Source organism: Falco rusticolus, chromosome 4 (genome assembly GCF_015220075.1).
Source record: "Falco rusticolus isolate bFalRus1 chromosome 4, bFalRus1.pri, whole genome shotgun sequence".
NCBI classification, from domain to species: Eukaryota; Metazoa; Chordata; class Aves; order Falconiformes; family Falconidae; genus Falco; species Falco rusticolus.
Window position 1 is genome coordinate 65,358,637 of NC_051190.1, and position 21,340 is coordinate 65,379,976.

General features: G+C 43.9%; 1 protein-coding gene across 19 annotated transcripts in view; it reads left to right on the plus strand.

The window, feature by feature from the left end:
- Positions 1-2,939: 2,939 nt before the first annotated feature.
- PARD3 (par-3 family cell polarity regulator) overlaps positions 2,940-21,340 on the plus strand; it is a 457,718-nt gene continuing 439,317 nt past the window's right edge. For 12 of the 19 annotated variants that reach the window (XM_037383385.1, XM_037383386.1, XM_037383388.1 and 9 more), the window contains exon 1: positions 2,941-3,369. In XM_037383385.1, coding sequence (XP_037239282.1) covers positions 3,250-3,369 — 120 coding nt within the window. In that variant the 5' untranslated portion in view covers positions 2,941-3,249. Of the gene's footprint in view, positions 3,370-21,340 lie in introns of all 19 variants that reach the window. The other 7 variants (XM_037383390.1, XM_037383392.1, XM_037383394.1 and 4 more) reach the window with 2 other exon arrangements.

Consider the following 21,340-nt stretch of genomic DNA (forward strand, 5'->3'; position numbering starts at 1 on the left):
AAACTTTGATATAGAGTATAAAGGCAGGATAAACTGTGAAATAGCTCTGGAAATCAGCAGCATTCCACTGCCTGAATATTTTTAACATTCAGATAAAAATGACTTTGGTGATCTTCACTGAGTTGCAGGATTCTCAGTCCTTGAGTCCTTGATGTTTGCAGCGGGATTTCAACCTGGTGGCTATTTTTAACAGAAGTTGAATATTAATCAGTAGTAATAGGTAGCTCTGATTCTCTCCATCCATCTCCTTCCTGCCAGACAGATAACTGCCTTTTCATGGAAATCTTCCAACAACGTACCAGTTAATAATGAATCGTCAGGTTCTATGGGGTATTAGCCGAGAAAAACTCAACATCCAGAACTGTATATATGCCACCCATATTGCAACATGGTGTCCTCACATTAAGTACCTGGAAAGCAGTTGTAATTTTTGTAAACTAGCATCTCTTGCCAATTTTTCTCCTGATTAGTATAATCCTTTTCTCATAATCTCTTATAATAATGTTTTGTACTTCTTTTACCTTGCATAATCAGACCTTGGACTATCTCACAGCCTTGTTACTTTGTTTGTCAAAGCTCATTCTTCCTTCTAAGACATCAACAAACGCTCTACTGGATAAATTGTATTCAAAATGTTTCCACAGTAGTATGTATCACGCGTGCATGTGTGCGTCTGTGTGTCTGTGTGTGCGTGTGTATGTCTGTGTCTCTGTGTCTAAGTTTTGGCCTTCTATCAGATCCCAGGATAAACTTGTTTTCTTTGTACTTCACTATGAAGTTTCCTGTTTTACACATTTAATAGAAAAACTATCAATATTTCTTTCTAAACTGTTTTACCTTTTTTTTTTTTTTTTTTTTTTTTTTCCAGGAGACTGTTAGAACAGCTGGGAATACTGCCAAGAAGCTTACTAAAGACAGTAAAAGCAGGAATTAAATCACAGAAAAACATGAAAAACCTGTGGCTGTGTCTAAGCAGTGAAATAATTACTGTCGACCAGCAACTGTATCTAATACTAAGCTTTATAGCAGTGTGGTAAAGTTCCTGATATGCAACATTATGTTTTAGCTGCTAAACATAAAGGACAGCTGAAGTATAATGTTGAACAATACAAAGTCTATGCCACTGTAAAACTGCTTGTCAAAGACACTCTTGGAAGAGTCTCTATTGACTTCACGTTTTTACATCTGTTTTTGCAAGTTTCTCAGGTCATGTATATTAAACCAAGGATTTATATCTCTTTCATCCTCTCGGTATGTTTCCAGTGGCTCTTATGATCACCTAAAAAGTACAGAAACAACTCCATTAATAGATTTGGTGAGCTATGACCATAAAAATGTGGAGTGTCAGTTGTCTCAGTCATGAGCTGTAAACTGTTTACTCCAGTTTTATTTCATGTCTGTCTTTCTGAACTCCTGTCTTTATTCTACACAGGTGAATACTGGGGATATGATAAACATTATAACATGGCAGGTGTGCTTGTTCCCTGCTTACTGTTTCTCGTAGAGAATTCAGATCCTCATCTATATTATTAGTTCAGGTAACTCAGGTGGGTAATGGCAATAAAATTAACATCTAAGCTTAGAATTATCTGTAGGTCAACAGATGGACCATTTGATCTTATGAGTGCCCCAAAGCTTTCCAAAATGCAATTAGTAGGAAAAGTTCCATGGATTTGAATTAAATTGGACCAGATACACATGGGAGCAAACCAATATAAACTGACTCCATTTACTTCCCTAGAAACTGCTAACTGGGATGCAAAGGTTTAGGGATGCCATTCTTACCTTACCCTTGACTAAACTAGGCAAAAATTTCACCTTTGATGTTTTCAGAATAGAATTAATTCTGCTGCTTAACTGTGTATCTGCTACACAGCTTTGCCATTTGTACCAGTTTTGAAGTTTTTATTTATTACAACTATTGCTATGAGACCAAGAGCGGGCAGCCAGCGAGACAGCTGCTGGGCAGGGAGCACCGGAGGACACGTGTCCAGGAGCCCTGTGCAGCAGTAGAAGGATGTTGATGTTATGTGCTGCAAATCTGCCTTCAACTTCATGTCTCTAGTACTGCATGGAAGTTCAGAAAAAAAGAAAAAAAAAAAAAAGAAAGCTTTTTCCCCTGCCTTCTTGTCCTCTGAACTCTGCCTTCACTCTGTAGTTAATCTGAATTGCTTCATCACTTATTTCTACCCCAGAGAAGTACGCTGGCAGGCCAGATGAACGTCCGGCCAACTGTGCAACTCCGTTGTCCTCAGCAAAATCCCTGCAAAACATGAGTGATATCTGTAAACCCCTTTGACATCTGATGGCTTTGGGCAGCAGATTGCTCAGTGGTTCCATTGATGCGGGCGTTACTGATGCCGCACCCGTTTTTGCTGTGCGGGTTCTGTTACGTTAGCAGACACCCAAAGGACCACGAAGACCGTCTGACTTGGCCTGTGCCCGGCGGCCCTCGCCAGACGCCGGCAGGGGCAGCGGGAACCCTCCGCTGGCCGCTGCGCCCGTTCGCTGCCGGCCTCCCCCGCGCCCCCCGGACTGAGGAAGCGGGGCAGCAGGCAGCGCCCGCCCGCCCGCCCCCGAGGGCGCCACCAGGGGCGAGGGCCGCGGGGTCTGCGGGGCTCCCGGCGCTGGTTCGGCCTCGGCCCTGCCGTCCCGGGCCCCGGCAGGGTAGAGGAGGCGGACGCCGCCGCACACCCCCGGGGCTCGGTTCGGGCACCCCCCGCCCCACTCCGCTCCGCCCCAGCGCCGGGGCGGGCCGTGCCGCCGCCGCGTATCGAGCCCCGGCCGCCGGGCCCGCTCCCCGCCCGGCACCGCCGGCGCCCCCCGCCCCGGCCGCGCTGCCCAGCGCCCCGCGGAGCCGGCCGGCTGCCCCCGCCCCGCTGCACCGCCCCACGCCTCCGGAGCGGGGAGGCAGCACCGCCACCGCCCCGCCCGCCGCCGCTGCGCGCCGGGGCAGGCGCCGAGCAGGTGGCCGCAGGGCAGCGGGCAGCGCCGCGGCATGTGAGCGGCCCCCGGCTCGCCGCTCGGCCGCGCTCCCTCGGCACGGCAGCACCGGCCGCGCTGCCCTCCCCTCGCCGCGCCGGCCGCGGAGCCAGCGCGCCTGCAGCGGCAGCTCGGCGGCGGCCGGGGGCTGAGCGCCGCGCCCCGCCGGGGGGCGGCCGTGGCGGAGGGCGGAGAGGGGGAGGAGGAGGCGGAGGAGGAAGGCTGCACGGGGCCGGAGGGACGCGGGAGCCCCCCCGGCCGCGCAGGATGAAAGTCACCGTGTGCTTCGGGAGGACGCGGGTGGTCGTGCCCTGCGGGGACGGGAACATGAAAGTTTTCAGCCTGATCCAGCAAGCGGTGACCCGGTACAAGAAGGCGATCGCCAAGGTGAGGGGCGCGGGGAGCGGCGCCCGCGATCAATATGGCGCTTCCCGGAGCGGAGAGGGAAGCGAGGGGGAAAGTCCGGGCTGCCCCGCTGGGGCGGCGGGAGCGGGGCCGGGGCCGGCCGGCAGCGGCGGAGCCCTCCGGGGAGCGTGTGCCCGGCGCCGCCGAGGGGAGCCGGGAGGGGGGGGGGGGCGGCCCCTCCGCGGCGGCCAGCGCGGCTCCCCGCGGGCGCCTGGCGGGCCGCGGCCCTTTGTTCGCCGGTGCCTGGCGGCGAGGTGGCGGCCCCCGGGGGTGTCGGCGCGGGGGCCGCCCCAGCCCGGCCGGGAAAGCGGCGCAAGGGCCGGCGGTGGCGGGGCCGAGGCGGGACTCGCCGCGGAGAGCTGGAAATCCAGCCCCAGGCTTCCCGGCCCTCCAGGCCCGGCGGGGAGGGCGGTGGGAGGGGAGCCCGCCGCAGGGGCGTCCGGCTGCGCCCCGCGGGCCGCCCCCCCCGGGCCGGACGAGGGTCCGGGGGGGCCCCGCCGCAGCGCGGCCGCCCGCGTAGCCTGCGCGCCTTCCGCGCCGCTGGGGGCTGTGGGGGGCGGCTCCGCCTGTGCGTGAGGCGCCCGCGGTGCCCGGGGGCGCGGGGAGCGGCGGCCCGGCCCGGCCCGCGGCGGGGCTGAGCCCGGTGCCGCCTGCGCCGGCCGCCCTCAGCCCCATGTTGAAATCCCTGGCTGTGGGTGCGCAGGCAGCTGCACACTTGGCTTTCCTGCCACAGGCGACTTGTTGGGCTTTGTTTTTTGCTTTTCTCTTCTTTCGTTGTGTGTGGTTTTCTTTCTTTCTTTCTTTCTGTACTTTCCTCTGGGTGCTGCAAACTTCTTTTTAATCAACTGGTTTGTTGGGATAATGTGACCGTCGTTGGCTGAGAACTTGAGCAGCGCCGTTCCCCTGTGCTCTACCTGATCCATGCAGGCAGCCGGGCGTGCTTTTCCCCTCAGCCCTCCTGACGCTCCGTACACTTAAGCACCTGGAAGTTTTGCTTTGGCAAATACTAACTGCCAGGCTCTCTGAAACCTGCAGTGGAAAGAATACTGTGAGCAGTAGGTTGATTGGTTCGAAGTGATTCCCAAGAAAATTTTTAAGATTGGTTTTCTCAGAATTCCAGTTGCTGGGAGGAGAAAAGTAACTGAGGTTCCTGTTACCTTCGCACGTGAATCCGGAAGAACGTGGTGGTGAACAGCACTAACACATTGTGTCTCTGTTTTTACTATTCCTCCTGTAACACAGTTGTGAGTCTGGCTGGAAAAAAAGAGTAAAACAATTCACTGGGATATGGCCGTGGCTACATACCAGCTGCTGTTTATATATGGCAGTTAATGCATGTAGGAGACGGTGGCCAAAAGTACCTTTCCGGTTAAGGTAGGCCATAGAGCAGTGGAGTGTGTCCCTTGAGGGAGCACCGAATGCCTCACTGGGCCGTTCGGATGAGAAGTGTTTGCAGGGTTTGTTCATTGGTGTTACACCGTTAATAAAGTCAATTATTTTGATGTGTTACGTTCCAAAACTGTGGCCTGTGTAACTCGTGTGGCACTGGACTGCGCCCTTGTTTCCAGCTGTTAAATTGCACGAAGGGATGGCAATTACCTTCTGCAGTATAATGTCAAGCCTGCAAGTGATTGCAGTAGTGAGCAGGAGAAGAATGCCTGCCGGTCACCGGGGAAAGGTTACATAGTTGCAAATGTGTAGGTTTGTTTAGGAAAGAAATGACCCACCTCTGGAAACACACAGGAAAAATAATGTCAATTTCTCTTTGAACATGCCTGTGTGTTTACTAAACAGACATTTTGCAGAGGTGCAGCCAGACTTTCACTAGCCCCTAGTAACCGAAGCTCCCGGTCTTGTGTTTAAAATGACACGGTGGTTTTATTTATTAGTATTTATATAGTGGTTATGCTATATGCCACTGGTGTGGACCTGAGGTGGCCATAATTACTAAGATTGTTTTTATTATATGGAAATACTGTGGCTGAAAACAGTAACAGTTCATGGGCTTTCTTTGAGCGTCTTATATGGTCACAGTCAGACCTTACTTTTGATTTAAATTCACCAAAGATTTTCTGTGGCAATGTTTAGGTAATAAGGAGATGGATCCTCCGTGTCTTGTAATTAAATGTACGGTGCTGTTTGCTGAGCTCTCTGTAGAGTAACGTAGTAATTTCATGGTTTTAATGGCAGAGTTTCATAGGTTACCCTTTTTATAGCAGTTAGGTGGTGTTTTTTTTTTTTTTTTCCCTAAACTAGTGCAGCAGATGAGCAAATCTTCACTTCAGAAAGAGGCAGGAGGAGGGAAAAAGTAATTCCTAAACCAAGAGGATGAATGTATGTGTGCGCATATGAACATAACAATCTGGCAGCTGTTATCAAGCTGACACTGAAATCTACTTCACCACCCCTGTGCTGTTACAGAAAAAAGGCATATCTGGTGGAAGACTATTCGAAATATTTGTATTAAGTTTATGGTTATCATACTTACAGGAAAACCAGCATTTCTCATCCTGCAAAAATGTATCCACTGTATGCAGCAGTTCCTTCAGGAGAACTGCTTGAAACCTCTGCAAACTGAGTTGTCAGCCGTTCCCAGATTACCTCCTGCTTTGTCATGGTTTCCAGGTTGTGATTAGCAATTAGTGATCTGCACGGTGAGCGCTTCTGACATACCTCTGCAATCGTGGTGAGGCAGCCTGGTATCATGCTTGTGGACTGCCAGGAGCAAGTAACGTCAAGATTTGACCTCACTTTAGTTTGGCTTGGTACTATTTAGGTTGAAGAGACATGTCAAGAATGGAAAAAAATATTTATGGAAAATAATCCACATAATAGTAAAGTTCTCTTCTCTGTAAAATTTTAAGACTTAAAAAGCATATAGATAACACACCTAGTTACTGCAGTTAGTTCTGGATGCAGTTGTCTTTGATGAGGATTCATAAATCTCAAAAAATTCATTATGGGTTAACACTACTGTCAACGCTAAATCTTTATATATGGAATAAGTTATTAATATGCCAGGCTGTGCTTGAAGTTTGGTCTGTGTAGCATGCATAGGAAATCTTTCTGTTCCTTTACTTTTATTCCAAAAAAAGGTTTGTGTCTGAAACATGATCCATTTTTTCATCAAGTTGTGTTTGTGGGGAATGAACAAGCAAATGATAAGAGATGTTTGTAAAGCCCACCTTGTCCAGGGCAACTGGAGTCAGCAAAAAATGATCATGCTTATTGAAACCTTGTTTGTGTGGTGGCATGCTAGTGATGCTGTTTGTGTGGCTGGACTGATGCGGCTACTGTTAACAATTTCTGAGTGACTGTTAAATGAGTACAATTTGGGCAGGGGTCAGCTGGCCTGAGAAATGGTAGGTGCGTTCTCCAAACCCTGCTGGGTAGGGGCTGTGCAGGTTTTGTGTTGATGTAGTCCTGCTTGTGGCTTCCTAGCAATTAATATAATGATAAAAAAATGCTGGCAAGAAGGTAAGAGGGATTTTGAGGAGGGGAAGTCAGCCACACCTGACTGGCTTAACATTAATGACAAGTGATGATGAGCTGCTCCAAAAGGGAGCAGACAGATACACAGTTGAGATCATGTTTATGAAATGATTGACTATAAGCCGGTGTTAAAATGTGGAAAGTTATTACAGAAATGATGTATTGGGTAACCTTTTAGCAAAAAGAAATAATTGCGCATCCTGTAGCTTTGGATTGATCTAGTTGCAGCCAGAGACATTTCTGACTTTTTTTTCTGGTGACTTGACTGTAACCATAATCCTTGTGTGCATTGGGTTTCTTGGGATATTGTAAGTGTTTCACTTTTTATCTTCTTTTTCTCGCAGGTGTAAATAAGCATGCATAGATAATGGGTAGGCATAGTATGTTTCTTTTTAATTTTCGTTGTTGCTGTATTGTCTTTGTGTGATGTAATTGAACATGGTAAACAAGAACATGAAATAAGAAATAACAGATTTATAGGAGTTGTTCAAACCCTATGGGGATCGTTCAGTCTCTGTGATAGTTGGGTCTGGCATCCTGCATACCATGAGGTTGTAGTCAGGTTCCTAGACCTTGTTTATAACCCCAATTGTATAGATTAAGTAAGTAGAAGTTTTCCTGCTGAATCAAAAAAGATTTTAGGAGGACCTTTTTGAGACACCTTTCCCCCCACCTCCCACCTAATGTTATGGGAGATAAAGTTTTCAGGCATTTGTGATGTATGGAACAATGCTTGAATTGTTAATTTAAAAGCTGTGCTATGTTAATATTTGTGAAAAGAAATTGCAGTCTGCTCATTGATAGCATTTGAAGGCAGTTGCTGATAAGAGACCAGAGTTCGGGGAAAGTTGGCTGTGTAAGCAAAGGTAACAGGTGTCAAATGACCATATTCTCACATAATTTGTATTTAGGAAGCTCAAGCCACCCAGAGCTTAAAGCTCCACCTCTTTGGTATGTCTGACATTCATCAGAAGAGAAGTAGTCTCAGTGAATGTGTGATGCTTTTTTTTTTTTTTTCTTCCTGTTTTTGGTATTCCCCCCACCCCCTTCCCAGTGGCAGCTAACTGGGAGCTGAGATGATTTGCTTAAAAGTCAGCTCCCGGACAGCAGGTTGTCTTCCAGGTACCCAATGACGACTTTGATGCTTTTTATATTCTGCAAAGCGAACAGTTTCACAGTTGTTTATGACTGTCTCTGGGGCATTGTTTATAGATCCTAAGACACGGCGTGGATTGGTATGAAAATTTGCTGATTTTACTTGGGGTTTGTATTGGTCTTAGCACGTTCCCTGCTTGAGTCTAGCTGTTTTGGACGCAGGCTTAGCTGGGTCCTCCACAGCGCCCATGCAGAGACCCCTTTAAAATTGTAATGAAAATACTGAAGGGCCACAATGGATAAATTTAGCATAAATTTTTTTTTTTTTTTTTTAGAATTAGATTTCATTTTGATACTTGCGTAAGTCTGGAGCCTGTTTCAAGTAGAAAGAAATCTTATAGGCTGTTTCCAGAATGTTCAGGAACCCTCTCCCCCCAAAAAAAGAACCAACACCCCCCACCCCCCTTCTCAGTCCTGCTGCCCAGTTGACTGTTTTACTGCTAGCCGACACCACCAGGATGAAGTCTCTGGGCTCTGCATTTGCTATTGGCTGGGGAGTATTTCATTGATTTACCTGAGGTCAACCAGGAAAGCCCAGGTTCCCTGGGGCTGCTGGCAATTTTCTCAAGCTGGCTCTTGACCTCCTTGCTGATGTTGGGCTCCCAGCAGCAGTAGCAGTGAAAGGCAGCTGATGGGTAGCTTCGCTCTCCTGTGGCTTGGTGAAAGCTGTGAACAGCAGTGGAGAGCTGCTAATTTAAGGAAGAAAAGTACTGAAATGGGTCACGATTGCTTCATGTTTAGAAAGCTGTCGCATGATCCTGCAGGTTTGGGAGTTGGTGCTGGAAATGCAAGGCTGTGTTTTGCATGTAGTGATGATTTATTTCCCTCTGCTCATTATGGAAAACTCCATTTTAACCTTTTCTCTTCAACTTTCTATGCCTTTTCAAGGAAATGAATGCTTTCCTGTCGTTGTCCTCTGTTGTGAATACAGGTGACTCTCACTCATTGCAGGAGAAGTTGCAGGGTGAAGGTAGGAATGAACCTTTGGATGAAGCGTGGCAGCGGCTGTGGAGGCCCCTTGCCATGGGAACAGCAGCAGTGTGCCTGAGGGGACCTGTGGCTCCGGAGGTGGGGAGCCACACAAGCCCAGGGGCACCTTGGGCAGGGCTTTGCTGCAGCCCCTCTCTGCCAGTTCTTGCCGCCGTACCCTTGTTAGAGCAAGCAGGGTAAACGCTTTTGGGATTATTCAAGGCTAATGAAGAGGAAGGCTGAGTTCTGTGGTGCTTACAAAGAGTGGCGTAAAAAGCATACAGCATGCGAGCCTTTCAGCTTTGAGGGTGCTATCAGTAAAGGGTATGTGTGGTGCTGCGGTGGCTGGCTGATGTGAGCAGCACCTATCTTTAGCTGGACGGGATACGTCATTGCTTTCAATTTGGCATTATGTGGTTTCTCAGTATTTCGGCTTTAAGTAATGGTGATCAAAGTGAAGTGTGTGTTTGTGGAAGAGTGGCTTGAGAGCGATTTCCCTTTGAGCAAACCCATCGTTTAGCTGCTGTGAGCAATTCCTGTAGCTCTGAGGGGGTGACGGCAGAGGAGCCTGTGAAAGTGCTCAGTGCCTTCAGAGAACAGTTCCTGGAGGCATTTTGGGGTTTAGGGAGTTGCCAGCCTCTCTTCTCCTGGGCGACAGCCTTCCACCAGTGGAACACCATCTGATTCTCATAGCTTTTTACACTTTAACTTTGCTTGTAACGGTCACAGATGTTTTGGTTCTGTTATAAAAACACCACTGGAAGTAACACTTTCTTAGTTGTACCAGACTACGACATCTTTTGGTTGTGGCACATTTAATCTGGTAAAATAAGATAGAGTAAATGGGGGAGAAATGCTGGTGACGTTAGTTATAGAGAACACGGTTCATGTGGCTTTAGAACAATTTCCTGATTCTTCAAAGGAAAACAAACCTTTTCATCCAAATATAAATTGAATGGATAAAACGGCAACAATGCTGAACCAATGCTTATGTATATTGAAAATAAAGTGGAATTCCTCTAACATCAATCCAGAGTATAGCACAGATGTTCTCACTCAGAAATATTTTGTGAGCAGTAAGAAAATAAAAAGTGGAGCAAAAAGTATTAAAAAATTCTGCAAGATACTTTAGGGCATCTGTGCTTTATTTCTTCCCCCCCCTCCTATTTTAATATGCATTATATGTTTTGCTTGTTTTTTTGAGGTCATTTTACTGTAATGCACAGCAAGTCTGGTACTGCAAGACAGAAAAAAACCCACCAAAAAACTAAACTGCCTTTGAGCTAACTTACATAATCTGGTGGTGCTGTTTAAAAAAAATAAGAAAGAAAAAAATACAGCACCACAGATGTACATAATACTTGTCAAAATTACTAATATTACTAGTGAAAGAGAAATGAGTCAAATTCTAAATTGGGGAAAAATAATTTTAAATTAAGTGAGCATTAGAGCCTTTTTGTTTTTGAGATAATCACATTAATTTTACTTGTTACAATATTTTAGCAATGTCAGATTTTTATTTACTTACTGATAGCCTTAGGTATTTTCTCAAATTGGTTCCAGATACCTGTTAAATGAGAAATAATTTTAATAACTTTTTTGTTGCAGTATTTGCTGCGGTTCTTTTTGAATCGGGTAGCTGGTACATGACATAACTTATTTCCTACTTCAGTTTCTTACTGCACAGTGATACACGATAAACAATATATTTAGTCCCAGACAAGAGGAGAAATGTATTCCTACTAAAAACTCTTGGACTAGATCCCACATACTACATCTCAGGGCCAAGGTCTCCAGTGGGGGGGAAGAGTAATAGAGACCAAGTGTGTTTCCCTGAGAAGGGAGCGTGACTCTTGCATCCCAGGAGCAAAGATTAGCACCCCAGGAGCTGGGCTGTGTTCCTGCCAGGCACCGTGCTCTGGTGCTGGAGCAGTTGGTGGGTGTCACCTCCTGGATTGTTGCATTTCCAGCTCATCAGGACTTTTATGGTAAGAGACGGGGATGGCAGAAGGAAAATGACTGTGGGGAGAAGGGTGGTCTTCTGTAGGAGAGGCAAAAAGACTTGGCTGACCTTGGAGACTGGGGAAAGAAAGTGCTTTTGGGGTAAGGATAGATAAGCGTAAATCCTAGTACCTTTTCTTTCACGAGAGGGAAACAGTTTGTGTGGAAGGAAGATAGTAATGGGCTAAATTAAGTATGGACAAATATACAGAGCTGAAGATGGGAAGAAACTTGATAACTTGATGCCCTGGAGGTAAGTGGTCAGTTTAGGAGGAGGATGAGAAATTGACCGCAGTGGCACAACAGATGTCACCCAAAAGGCTTCCTTTTTAAAAAGAAACTTGTGGAATATATTATAGGAAGCTTCCCTTTTTGGGCAATAAGCTTAGTGAAAGTAGTGAATCTTTGATTTGGTAGGGAAAATAGACACTATTTTGGAGAAGCGATGTCACATTTTTGGCCGTACTTTCCACATTCTCTCACGCTCAGCCTGCTACTAATGCAGCAAGATTTTGAATCCTTTCAGGAGGAGCAAGCTGGTATATCGTTAGCAGTTTTCTTTTTAAGTGGCCACGTTTGTAAGATTTTTGTTCCGGGTATGCATGTATTTACAGACTTAGAATGGCAATTTTAAATGTTTCTGGTGTTCATGTTGTGTTACTAATAGGAAAAAAAAAATTACGTGGGCATAAAACGTTTTAAATGGAGATAGGACTTTTGGGAGTGCCTGTATGTTTGCGTGTGGCACCCACTCTAGGTGTTTTCGTTTGTTTGAAGAAATGTAGTCACACTTACTAAATAAAAAAGTAGCTTCACCTTACCCCATCTTTTTTGCATGTGCTTTCAAAGTTGTTGAGTTACTCTATCTTCCCCCTAGGCAAAGGCCACACAATGTTTTTTTTTCTTCTCTATTAAATGTCAGAAGCAATATCCTACTTGTGAGAAACTTGCAGAGATAGACCTCTTTGCGCATATAATGTGAAGAACAACTTTGTTCCAAGTTCTAGGAGTCCTTCTGGACAGGAAGGAACAGGAGCAGAATTTAATAAAAATTGGAAAAATTACATCTAGGGATGTTGGAGTGTCTCTGAGACCAAGTAGCCTAAAAGTTTTGTTGCTATAACAACTTAAATGACAGTTAAAAAAAAAAGAATAAATTGGAAGCTTTAGAACCTTTAGCTTCTTTAATAAACCGCTAAGTGGAATAACAAGGCTTGATTTAATTTGGTCTCTCCAAGAACCTGTTGTACCAAGAGTTATTTGCATTTTTTTAAGTGTGCATTTGTTTGTGCTGTCAGTTTTTTCCCCTCTGCCTTCCTGTGAAGACTGCTTGCCTGCAGCTGTGAGTGCTGGGAAAGTGGCCAGCTACAACTACCAAAAGAATTTAGTCGGCCGGGCTGCGGTGGCTGGGCTGTGGTGGCTAGCTGTTCCTGGTGAATGAGTCTCTGGACTTGGTGCTGTGTGCAGCCTGGGAAGATTAAGAGGGAAAGGGTTTTACCCCCCCTTGAATTTATCTCCACCTTTTGGCAGTACCAGGCTGCTGGAAGACTGCTAGCTTGAAATGTTAGGCAGTGATGAAAGCTAAAAAAAAATAATAAATTGTGCAATTGTAAGTATTTAACCAGTTGGAGAGTAGTCATCTTCATACGTCTTGCTTGTTCTGCTACAGGTTTTTGCCTTTTATTACAGAGAGATGAGCACTGGGTAAGAGGAGTAATGCTGCTTCTTTCTGAGGGCGATGAGGGGAGCCCAGCCTGGCCATGGACGTGGCTCTCCTGGGCTGAGCTTCCAGCTCCTGTAGGTCTCCTGTGAGGGTGCTCAGTGCTCAGGTGGCAGCGCGAGTTTGGATCGAGGTGAGGGTGTGTACCAAGTTAACTGTTTCATGTTGACGAAGATGCTGCTTCTGTTGCGCGCTGTAGGTCCAAGGCGGCTGGGGATGGGGCAAAGGAAAAGCCCCAGCACACGGGACACCACCTCTGTCCTCACTCAGTCAAGCTGGGAGTCCTGTCTTCTGGGCGTGGTTTGAGTTCAGAGCATCACTTCTAAATCCTATACTGAACAGGTTTTTTTTCTGGCGTTAGGAATACTGAGTTGGGAAGATAGGTTTGATGTTTTCTGCTCTGCTGAGTTTTCTTAACAGCAGCTTTTATTGCTTTTTCTAGTTTTTCTTCAAATGCAAAATAGCACAAATAAATGTGGTCTGTAATAATTCTGGAAAATTTTAAGTCTGAACTAAGAAATTGCAGCAAAAAGTGGACTGGGGGAAATAAGTAGGTCTTTTAAGTTTGGAGTTGTCAGCGTAGGCTCTGTGTTGTAAAACAGCTAGTGAACGTGGTTTTAAGTGTCTGTAACTTTATGCAAAATATTTGTATGTTTAAGTGCTGCCATTTGATTAAAGAGGAAACCTTCTATATTTTCTAGACTTAGCTAACCTGGTCTAAAAAGAAAATGTTAGGCTCTGCATGTAAAACAGTGCATTTAACTTGTGGTTATATTGGACAAGGGAGTAGTCTCACCCCGTGCCCAGCAATCACTTCAGAACATAATGCTAAACCTAGTTGTTAATATGCGTGAAATGTTATTGTTATCAGTGTCTTATAAATTTCTCTTTTATTAGTACGGATGACCATTTTGTTGCTTTGGCGTTGCCACAGAATAACTATTGCTAGCTTGAAGACCCCTGCTAAATTGGAATGTACAGATAATGAGTATCCAGTATTGTATCTTTTGGGGTTCATAAAATATTTCGCTGAAAAGTCTTCTGGTTCTTGCCCTGTCTCTGTGGAGTTAGGAATTTTCCTTTGCTGGTGGAATTCCCTAGCTGGGGAATGAAAGCAGCAGCAAAGGGGAGCTAGCTTGTATGAAAAGCTAATTTGTGCCGAGTTAAATATTCTTTTGATATTTGAATATGAAGTAATTAGCTTGGATGTACTGCTGTTTACCTTTTAGCATCTGGAGAAGTCTAAACAAGCTGCTAAAGGGAATTGTATCATAAATCTACTTCTGAGATACTTTTTTGGACAATCGTGTATTTCGGACTGAGTCTAAATCTGCTTTTCATAGTGTTTTTTTTCTGTTGGCCAGTGACTTGTAGGAGAAGTGCTGAGCTAAATCGTTAAGGAAAAGTTTGGGCAGCGGTCTGATGTCTTCCTGCAGGCTGTACGGGGTGATCAGATAGACCCGTGTGGGAGTCCCCTTTCTAAAAATGTTCTCAAGGTTGGCCTGTAATTGCTCATGCATGAATGCTACTCTTCTGTTGATTTGAGTGGTTAAATATTTACCATAGCCTTGTATGAGTCCTGTTTGTAGGAATGGTCTATTTTGTTTGGAATGACTTCCATTTCATAACTCAGCATTTGCTTGGTCTCATAGCAGACCACAATTAAAAGAGGGATTTTTTTCCTTTGTTTTATGTGAAAGTTATTAAACTATTTTGAATCTGTAAATCATAATAGCTGATTTTGTAAAACTTATGTCTTGTTTTATAGGTGGTCTATTTCCCTTTATTAGACCATGTATTATATCTGTGATTAGACAGTGTGTAAAGACTGCTCTAACTCTAGCTGCCTCCACAAGTTGCTTCGGACTCAGTGTGCCAGTATTTGGTTGCCTTCTGAAAGGCTTTGTTTCCAAAGTTTGGTGGATGCCAAAGACATAGTGAATAGAGATCCGTTTTAAGACACAATGAGTATACAATTTTTCCTTGATTATTTTTGGAGATTAAAGTTGTATGTGATACTGAAATAATAATAATAAAAAAATTTCCATAATGAATTCTTCTTTTAGAAGTGTGGTGTTTTACATCCAGAATTTCCCTGTTGCTTTTTCCAAAAAGTGCATTGTTCCTTTCTGAACTCAAGTGCAGAATGTAATAATTCACTTTGTGTTTTGTGTTATTCTGCAGCGTAAGCTACAAGCTGAGAAGAGGAGCAGAGATCTGAAATCAGTTTGTAATAAACAGCTCTTTGCAGCCTGCCTTTCACCTGATGCGCTGCTCAGAAAGCCAGCCTTCGGTGAAGACCGCACGGCTTCAGAGTTGTAAACTGTGCCTAGATGCAGTAAAGAGGAGGGTCTGTTCTTTGCAATTGCAAATTCTACCTTTCTCAGCATCAACAGCAAATGGGAGTCAACCTGCTGTTGTGTTTACCTGCTTGCTTTGCAGTGTGTGAAAAGCTGTAAAATCGGACACTGAGCTCAAAAATGCCAAGATTTTTCTGTTTTAACTTTGTAGCTCCCCTCTGCCTTCCTCTGCTGTTACATAGCATGTTGGATTTGTAGGCCTGCTTGTTCAAAGTGGTGGAGTCCTCCCCCCGACCCTCTTGCATCTTTATATGTAGTTTGTTCTGCAGACCAGATCATCACACCTGCTACCAGCCTTCTTCAGAGAGCAGATTGCAGCCTTGCAATTAAGTGCTCTGAACATCTGTTGGTGATACACCAGCAGCAGGACAAGGCTTTTAGCTTCATTTGGCTCTGCTGGTTTCGAAATGTTAAGTGGAGAAGGAAAACCAAATATTAGAGTAATTTTGAAATAAATGTAAATAGGCAGAAGGAAAAAGTGGAACTAATAAAATCTACTGCTTCAGTGTTTTTTTTAAGCATGGATTTAAACGCATATTATGTTAAGTATAGAATTCCACTAATTAAAACTAGATCTGTGCTTTATTAGTACGTAGGTCACTTTAATGGTGATGACACTATTTAGCAAGAACTTCATAGCACTTTTCAAGTAATTTTTTAGCTGTGCACTGGCACAGGAGCTGTCCATTTTGGAAGTCTTTGGAAATCTGCTGATAAATCCACTTGAAATTCAAATGTTTAAAAGTATGGAGGCTTTTCCTCATCATATCTTTACTCATATTTTTGCCATGGTCATTGCTGTGGACTTGAATTTTCACACTTGTATCCAGACTTGCTGCTGCTGAGCTGTGCTTGCTGTGTGCTGCACAGGCACCAGCTCTGCTGCAAGGTGAGCGGAGCACCTTGCAGCATGGTTGGGTTGCCGTGGCATATTCCTCTCTAGTAGATTAATGGGTTTTATAGCTTGCCTTCATTATAGGATGAACTACTTCAAATTGCCTTTCTTTGTAACATGGAGGTAAGATTATGCGTACAGGTTGTACAGATTGTTAGGGAAGACCATATGTTTTGTGTCCCTGAACAGTTAAGGGATTCACTCACTCGGCTGTACTTCACAAATCAGAGTGTCTGCAGAGAAGTTTAATGTGACTTTACTATTACATTGTAAAAAACTGAAAGGTATTTTTTGCGTGACAACTTTTCCTTACTCCATTTTAAGAAATTTCCAAGTGTGCAGGAACCTGAGGTATGGAAAGAGGTATCTGTAGAAGTGAGTGGGGGAGATGATAACTGTTGTGGTTAGGATTTAAGAAAACAGAGGCAGTGTCTTTTGGTTCCTTTCAGAAGCACTGACCTGAATCCAGTTGTGAAGATACAGAAAATATCTAGTTAGTTTTGCTTCATTGATGCTGTGATTTGAGAAGGGAAATGTATGTATCTGTATGCTGCTTTCTCAGGTGTGAAATAGGGGCACAGAGTAGGAGTGGGCTCCTTTGAATTGCTGCTCTCCCAACACAGCCCTGCATTAACTGGGAAGCTGTGTAGGTTTATGCCAATTACAGGTGATGGAGAATGGGGGCACGCACCTGGGAGCAGCATCGTGTCCTCTGTGAGGACCTTGTGCATTGCGTTTCACAACAGCATGATGCTAATTGCAGAGAGTGGGTACTTGCATAAAGTCCTTCTGTGGTTTTTCACTGCATCTTTATGTTACCTTCGGAAAGGGAAAAGTACTTTGCTGTACTGGTTGTCTGTACTGCAGCAAAGCTGTGATGCGCCCATCAGTTATAACAGTATGCAACACCCAAACTAGAAGCAAGGAGATGGCTCTCTGGTTGCTTCTCCTCTTAAATGCGCAATTTCCTTCTGTGCTTTGCCACCTTCTTCCTTCAAAGCCCAAATTTGCAAAGAGACATCGTAGCATGAATTTGGCAAGTATGTAATTATCCCCAGGGAGTGCGTGGGGAAGGGAGGTACAGGAGTTTGCTGGCTGGTCCAGGACCACACAAGCAGTTCGGCACTGAGCTGGAAATATAGTGCCGACCTACTGACTTGTTAACTGCAAGACTATCTTTCCCCTCTAGTAAGGATGTGGTAAAATATTGCTGTATTTAATCCTTCTGCTCTCCTGTAGCTCCGCCTCCATATGAAAAGACATGCCATGCTTTGCCAAGCTGAAAAGGGAATATCTTGTGGAAATAAGCTGTTGAAAAGCAAGTCTTTTCCTCCCAGAAAAATGTGGAGTCTATCATGTTAAACTACTTAATAATTTCTGTTTCTTATCTAAAGTTTTTCAATTTATTTATACTGTGGCTGAAACTTCTGTATAGTAATCTGTACTTGTCAGTGAGGATGTTGATTCCAGTATTGCATACTTGTTTAAATGTTTATAACTGAGAATGAAAGCAGAGGAAATGCTTATGTTTGACTCTAGTATACCTATCTAAAGTGATTTATGAATAGTGATTTTCTTTTTTTGAAGTTAAGTGACACACTGAAGCCAGAAGGCAATCAGTCAGTGCTGTTATCTGTCTTAAATATGAGAGATTTATAGAAGGGAGTATATTGATCCATGCTAGTGAATTTTTTTCTTTTTTTCTCTCATTAAAGTGCTGTAATTTTCTTGTAATACAGAAGTGTGGTAAATAAAGTGGTCACGGGCAAAAAAATCTGAGGTAGACAGTAAGTGCTTTAATAGTGTTCAGCTGGTGCTGGTAAGAAAGAATTGTCTTCATGCATATGCATTTGTTTTAGATTGATGGGGTTAATTGCCTTGGTCTCAGCTTTGCTTGTAGACTACTGTGATACTGATGCTGATTTAAAAGGAACTCAATCTACCAAAACTTTTTAATCCCTTCTGCATGCAGTGCTTGAAGAAAGCATGTTTTCCCCTCGTAGGTGTAAGCTTTCATGATTATAATGTCATATTCAGGATCTCTATATTAGGGATAGGGAAACATGCAGAGCTGCAGTAGGGCTGGAGAGAGCATACAGGGGAGTGCTTGCTATAGTACGTACTAAATAATAATTATACTAAGACCTGAAAATTGGGATTTTGCAAATTATAATTCCACCCTAAACCAGCTTTTTAAAAAGCTGGTGTGAGTTTACTAAGTGGTGGTTTATTCTTTTGTGTTTTAAAAAACATACCATAGCACAACTGCCATTTATTATTACCATTTTTGTTGAAGCCTTCAGGTTCTGTTAACAGCTGTCATAGTCATCATGTTATCTCCAGCATTTTGCAGAGCTGCAGCTGGTGGACTATGCAAATGAAAACATTTACTAAATAATTTTAGATGACATTATAACCCTTGTTCTTCTTTTGCCCGTAGACTTTTTTTTCAAGTGTTTCTGTACGCCTTTGACAAACGTGTTGTTATTAGGCGTGAGGACATACAATGCAAAGTCATTTATTGGAACTGGATAGCTTGAGAGATTTCAACAAAGCCTAGTAGCAAACACCTCTAATGATTTACATGCATTTTGTGTCTCTTTGTTGTTGTGGCACATCCCTCATTCTACACATTTGTCTTTATTAGAAAGCCCCTGAGAAAATAAAAGCTGCTTGTATTTAGATTTAATCATTCTGAAATTAACAGTGCTGACGCTTGTTTCCTTTGCTGCCTTTGGGAACAGCTATCTCTGACCTGTTCAATGGCATCGGTGTTCCTGGAATTTTCATCAAAATTAATTCTCTTCTACTAGTTTCTAGCCTCTACTATTTTTTCTGGTGCTGTTCCTGATTCTTGCAATTGATTGTTGCACAACAGTGTCCTCTTCCCTCTTATGCACTATATGCACATTGAAAGCTCTGGTTTAGAAAGTTTCCTGGTCCCCTTGCATTGTTGAGTTACATAACGATGCTATGGAAAGAAATTGTAGGGAAAGCAGTACTTCAGTTGTGGCAGTTGTCTCATCTGTTGTAGAGGAAAGGAGATGGTCTGCAGGTGCTTATAAATCATGTATAAACTTCTCTTCCTTTACGCTGCCACGTACATATATATATATATATTTTTTTTTTTTTTTCTGTCTCTGGCTTTCTTTTAGGCTGTTTTTGAGCTTTGCTGTCTTAAACTCAGGCTATTCACTATACCAGAACAGTAATCAAGGAAATCTGTCCTGTCCTATTAATCTTGCATCCTGATTACACGAGCTGTTCCTTAAAATATGCAATAACAACACGGAAGGGGTGGCTGGTGTGCAGGAGTGATTACAGCAGTGTGCTTTCTGTCCGGACTCAGTCAGGGTCTTGTGTACTGTGCTGTTCTCGTATGCCTGAACTTGCCATGTGAAGAGGATGCAGACAGATGGATTTTCCAGCTACCAGCAGTACTGTCATGGGAATCCTGCAAATGCTACTGACTCAGGACTTTTAACAAAAAGTTGAGTTTTATTGAAAGCAATTGAACTGCAGTGCATAGTGATGAATGAGTATGTGGTGGTAGGATTCTGCCAGTTCAGATGTTGCTGCTTTTCTGTTTGCTCTGTAGTTTGTAAGTGGGTATGTTTCCAAATGGAGATTGTTCTGATGATGATTTAAATGGATATTTGTGTCTGTTCTATGCCAGGATATATTTATATTGAATTTGTACACTATTAAATAACTTTAAACTTAGCTGTTAAAAAACATACACATAGTAAACCTTTTTTTTTTTTTTTTTTTTTCATTTAAACACTTACACTAATGATAAGAGGATGTATAGTCAGCATTTCAGCAACAACAGACAGAAAATGCATTGGATGAGCTTATTGCCAAGCAAGCTAGATATAGAAATCAATGTCAGGAAAAAAACTCCCAAATGACCTATGTGAAGGAGGAGAAAGAATTTAGTTAAAAATATAAGTAGATAACTGTATTATACAATTATACACTTTTTGACTGAAGTAGAAAGCCTGTAAAAACAGGTATGTTCACTGATTTACAGGTTGCTCAAGCATGACTATGACCAGAGTCAACTGAACTTCATAAGAGAAAGTGGCATATCCTGAGGATCCAAAGTGTTGAAGGACACTCCTTTGAATCTTATGTTTCCAGATGGAAAGGAAAATGATGTCATTTTTATTCCTCTTTTTTTTTTTTTCTTTTCTTTTTTTTTTTCCACTGGAATTGATAGTAGCTGTAGAGCTAACATGAGTAGACTGTCTGCTTTCACAAACCAAGCACGCTTCTGTACAATTGTGCTGTTTGCTTGCTGCTTTATCAGTCCAGGGCAAACTGTTCAATCTATTTTTTTTTTTTTTTTTTTACAGCACCTCCTTTTTATTACACTTGCACAGAGCATGGGCTTGGTTGTTAACATTCAGCTGGACTGTGCACAAAAAAAATATAGGAGTCGTCCCAGCCTGATTAGCCATTGAAAATACCTTATCTGCTTTGCTGTTTTAAAAAGCCTATTCACATTTTCCCCTGTATCTCATCTGCAAGGTGTAAAAACTTTGCAAACATCCTATAGTTTGTGCTGTGTGAATGGATGGTGAGAATAGTCTGCTAGGGGTCTGGAATTTGATATTTACATATCAAACCTGAAAGTAGAGCATCTAGTCTCAACCCAGCTTCTGCTGTACTGGTGAGAATGCCACACTTACTAAATATAAAACCACTTTTGTGTTTTGGGGATGAGAATATATGGCACCAGTTCTCTACAGGAGAGTGATTGCTCTGTTGTGGTGTGTTAGGTGATCAGGGTCACGTTTGGGTAGAAACTGGGTAGAAGCACCCTGAAATCATCAGGGTTGTGTCCAGGCAGTGTGACCTGCCAGTACAGCTACTTGTCAAATTCTGGAGCTAGAGTCTTATTGGTATACATTTAACATTATATGACTTGCAGTTTCTTCAGGTAGCAGCCCTGGAGTGGATACATGTCATGTAACGAAATCTGTGCAGTGCAGCTCTCCACTGTGAACAGAGGTGGCCTAAGGGTGACCCTGTGCAGGTCCCAGCTCTGAGCAAGGCTGGTGCTTTGAGTATGGCTGGATCACTGGGGATTACTGGTGTGCAGAGGCAGCAGGCAATGGGGGTGGGAAGGAGAGACAAGATGTATTTGTATTAAGCCGTTACAGGGGACTGGCCATGTCCATAAAGTCTGCTCTTTGGAGGTGTGCAACGTCACTGATGTCACTTGGGTCACTCTGCCGTGACACCCTTGGAGGAAGGTGCTGCATGGGTGAGTGGCATCCAGGCCAGAGGGGACCTCATGCTTCCTTAGCCTGACCATGTGTCATTACCCTTCATGGTGTCCCTGCCAAGTGATGT